This window comes from Cyprinodon variegatus, unplaced genomic scaffold (assembly GCF_000732505.1).
Source record: "Cyprinodon variegatus isolate N-32 unplaced genomic scaffold, C_variegatus-1.0 Scaffold1572, whole genome shotgun sequence".
Taxonomy (NCBI): Eukaryota; Metazoa; Chordata; class Actinopteri; order Cyprinodontiformes; family Cyprinodontidae; genus Cyprinodon; species Cyprinodon variegatus.
In genome coordinates this window covers 96,750-100,177 of record NW_015152025.1, presented here as the reverse complement: position 1 = coordinate 100,177, position 3,428 = coordinate 96,750, and the positions used below count along the sequence as shown (strand labels likewise).

At 39.3% G+C, this 3,428-nt stretch overlaps 1 protein-coding gene across 1 annotated transcript in view; it reads right to left on the bottom strand.

Annotated features, from left to right (window-relative positions):
- Window positions 1–1,451: 1,451 nt before the first annotated feature.
- The window catches only part of LOC107103953 (dysbindin-A-like), a gene marked incomplete at its 5' end in the record, with an annotated part of 21,622 nt that continues 19,645 nt past the window's right edge, over window positions 1,452–3,428 (bottom strand). The window contains 2 exons of the mRNA XM_015403824.1: window positions 1,452–1,765; window positions 1,949–2,077. Of these exons, the coding sequence (XP_015259310.1) occupies window positions 1,521–1,765; window positions 1,949–2,077 (374 nt within the window). The remainder of the gene's footprint in view (window positions 1,766–1,948; window positions 2,078–3,428) is intronic.

Sequence of the window (3,428 nt, the reverse complement as noted above, 5' to 3'; positions counted from 1 at the left end):
TTAACAAGAGTTTGGTCAATGTGAGATGGTGAGGTGACTCAGAGCAAGGCCTTTTTAAAAAGACAATTTTCCACAAATAAATTCTAAAACCCTTTGCTGTGGCTTAACTGAATGCTTTATTAGAAATCTTTAACGCCATGGAACTATTAATACAGATTGTCCAAATTAAGTTTTGCGAAGAAGCAACATGTTCTGATTAATAATGCCATTAGCGAAACTTATTCTCACTAAAAGGTTAGTTTACCTTTTTTCCTATTTCTGACAGACTAGAGATGTCATACCACTGTAGGGGCTGCAGGAAAAATTATACAGAAATTTTAAAAGTGCAAAATGCTACAAAATAGTCAGACTTCTCTGCTTCAATCAACCCAAGTGTTTGATGTTTGAAATCTCTGAGGCCAGAAAAAAAAAAAGCTCTGCGAGGACTAAAGTATCCCAGCGTATAAAGGGAAACTGATATGATTCTACTTTGATGAAAAACAAGCCACTAAAGCCGGGCATACGCTGTACAATTTTTTCAATAGTTGCACTACAGCTCACACTGTACGACGAAACCACAGCGCTTAAAGATTCGCAGCTCATGATGTTTGTTCTCACACTGTGCGACCCGACGCTCTGATGCGATCTACCTGCTCACACTGTACGTCTAAAAACCAGGTGGGACTCAGCTCCGCAGTGAGATGGCGCTACTCTGACTCGTCTATCTGGAAGCCAAACCAGTAGCAGAGGAACATGAAGCTCACTAGACTGAAACACGCTGCCTTGGATATTTTGTGCTAAAAAGGCCTGAAAAGAAAAGGAGACGACGTATTTGGACAAAGACATGGCTGAGCTAACGTGGCTACTACGGTCTGACAGTTTGACAGGAAGAACTCCATTTCACTCATTGCCCCCCCGCCATGCTGCTGGGTTTACATCTGAGAGGAAGAATCCTTGTTTGCCCACTGTGTGATTTACCCTCGACCACCTTAGGACGGCCGACTGGATTTCAAACATATTTGATATTCTCCTGACTTTACGATTCCTGATGGTGAGATGATGGTGAGAGGCTGATCACCCCTCGTGACCCGCTGTACTCTACACCACACATGACACAAAAGACCGAAAGTTGGCCCGACCGAAAAATTTCTCGCATGACTGGAAGATCGGCCCAAAAAGGGCAAAAAAAAAAAATCGTTGAGTGTATGCCCAGCTTAATAGAAACCAGCAGGATGAGTCTAGCAGAAGGTCCACAGCATTGACAGTGTGCGCTTTAATAACTTGTTTCTGTTCTCATGGACCACTTACGCTGCATGTTTACGATGCTCCCCTGCTTTAAGACCTCTAAATCAAATAAACTGGTCATTACCAGACTCCTGCAGAGACAGATAAAGCATGAAGGATGACAGTTGCTGAGGGCTAGATTTGAATCCTACTGATTTCATAGAAGAAAAACCCTCACTAGGCCAAAGCAGGAGCAGAAGCTGAAGTGTTTATTGAAGAATTATATTAGGATGTTTGCTCTCAGTGTAACTTCAGCATCACTCAGAGGGTTTGTCCCCTGCAGAGTCACTCTCATCAGAGCCCGAGGACGCAGGGATGTCCTGGACGGCAACCAGGGACGTGTCTGCCTGTACATCCTCCTCATCAGATTGTACCAGGGGCTTTTCACCCTCCTCACTGGCTCCTTCTTCCTGCTGCCACTCTGCAACCTCCGTTAACTGACCGGTGTTTGTGGGGGAAATCTGATTCAAGGACTCCAAAGAGGATGACTGAAGGTCTGGACCTGTTAAAATAAGACAAAACAATAAAAAGGTTGAAGGAAAAGAAGTTAACTTTCATTCAAGTAAAAACTAACTCTATTCATAGTGAACCTGGAGACTTCTTTAATTATCGGCGTGTCGACTTCAGTACCATTTGTAACCACTGTAATTGTTCATATACTCTATTCTAAACTAGTCTGAATTACCTGAAGTAAGAGATGATCCAGAACTCGAATCTTCACCGCTGGAATTCAGAAAGTCATCCAAGGCCTCCTGGTCTGATAAGTTAACGATTGCCATTTGATCCAGGGCGGCCGTATCAACCCCCACTGATGCTGCAATTACACAAATACAGACATTTATAAATAATTTAAGTGTTGCTTTTTGGCAGCCATTCTAGTTTTAGTCAAGATCCATTAATTAGTTTGACAGATTTTAATGAATTAAAAAATCTGCACATTTTATTATACATAGTAAAGTCTAAGGTGGAAACCTTTTTCTTGTACAGTAGCAGCCATTCACAGTTTCCCTAAACTTTCCTTGATGGGTCCTTGGTTGGTCCCCTTNAATTGTTGCTATAGAAATAAACTGAATAGAATTGAACTCAAGGCACTTAAACAGTATCAGAGGGACTTTAATCTCAGAATATACTTTATATTCGTAATATTTGATCTTTGTAATATTACTAGTTTATTTTCGTATCCCTTTGTCTTCGTTCTGACTTTATTCTCGTAAAGAATTAAAATATTTAAAAGAATCTAACTAAGGACTAAAATAATTCTGCGAACTCTGACTATTCTGGATTTGTTTCCCCCCTTTATTCTAAATATGACGTTTTTCCTCATATTCTTTTTCTTTTTTGTCCTTAGACTTTTTTCTCACATTAGTTATTGCATCCATTTAATACTTCCCCAAAAAGTAGTTTCCTAATCTGTGTCCATAGCAAATCTTAAAAGGTTCACCTGTGACAGTTTTATGAAATAATGAAGACCACAATGTTTTGATTTAACTAATTGATTTTTATATTCATAAAACATACATTTGTTGTATGATATTTGGTGCTTTAAGTTTAAATGCCATTATAATATTAATGTATTATGTTTTGTTGCATTGACAGAATTATGGAAACACAATAAAGAAATCAGATTTTTGGTGTTTTGGTGCATTAAAGAACCGTATGCAGCCCTGGAGCCATGATTTGCTGACCCCATGATCCTGTTTCTGGTAACCAGTGTCCATTTTTCATATTGAGAGGTTAACCAGATGTAAGAAACCCAAATCTGGTCACCCTAATCTAAACAATGGGATTTGAAGCTTTAAGGTTGGCTTAGGGGCGTTCTATGAAATATACTCAAGGTATCATTTAAAGTTGCAAATACAAAAACTTCTGATTATTAAGATAATTAGACGTTGATGATGTGTGAGTTTATCACACATCATCAACTGCATGTATGGGCTGCATGTTGCGTGTCAGAACTGATGTTTTAATCTAATTAAGACGGTTCCTCTGGATATACAGTTATAATCTTCAGTCTGTTAGTGGTAAAGATTTGGAAATGACATGAGAGCGGCGTCCTTCAGCTAAGAATGAAGTGTAATATTCTGATAAGGCTGGAGCCATGGATGTTTAATCATCTGCTAACGTGTATGAATTAAAATATGACGAAGTGGCAGAATGGAGATGTA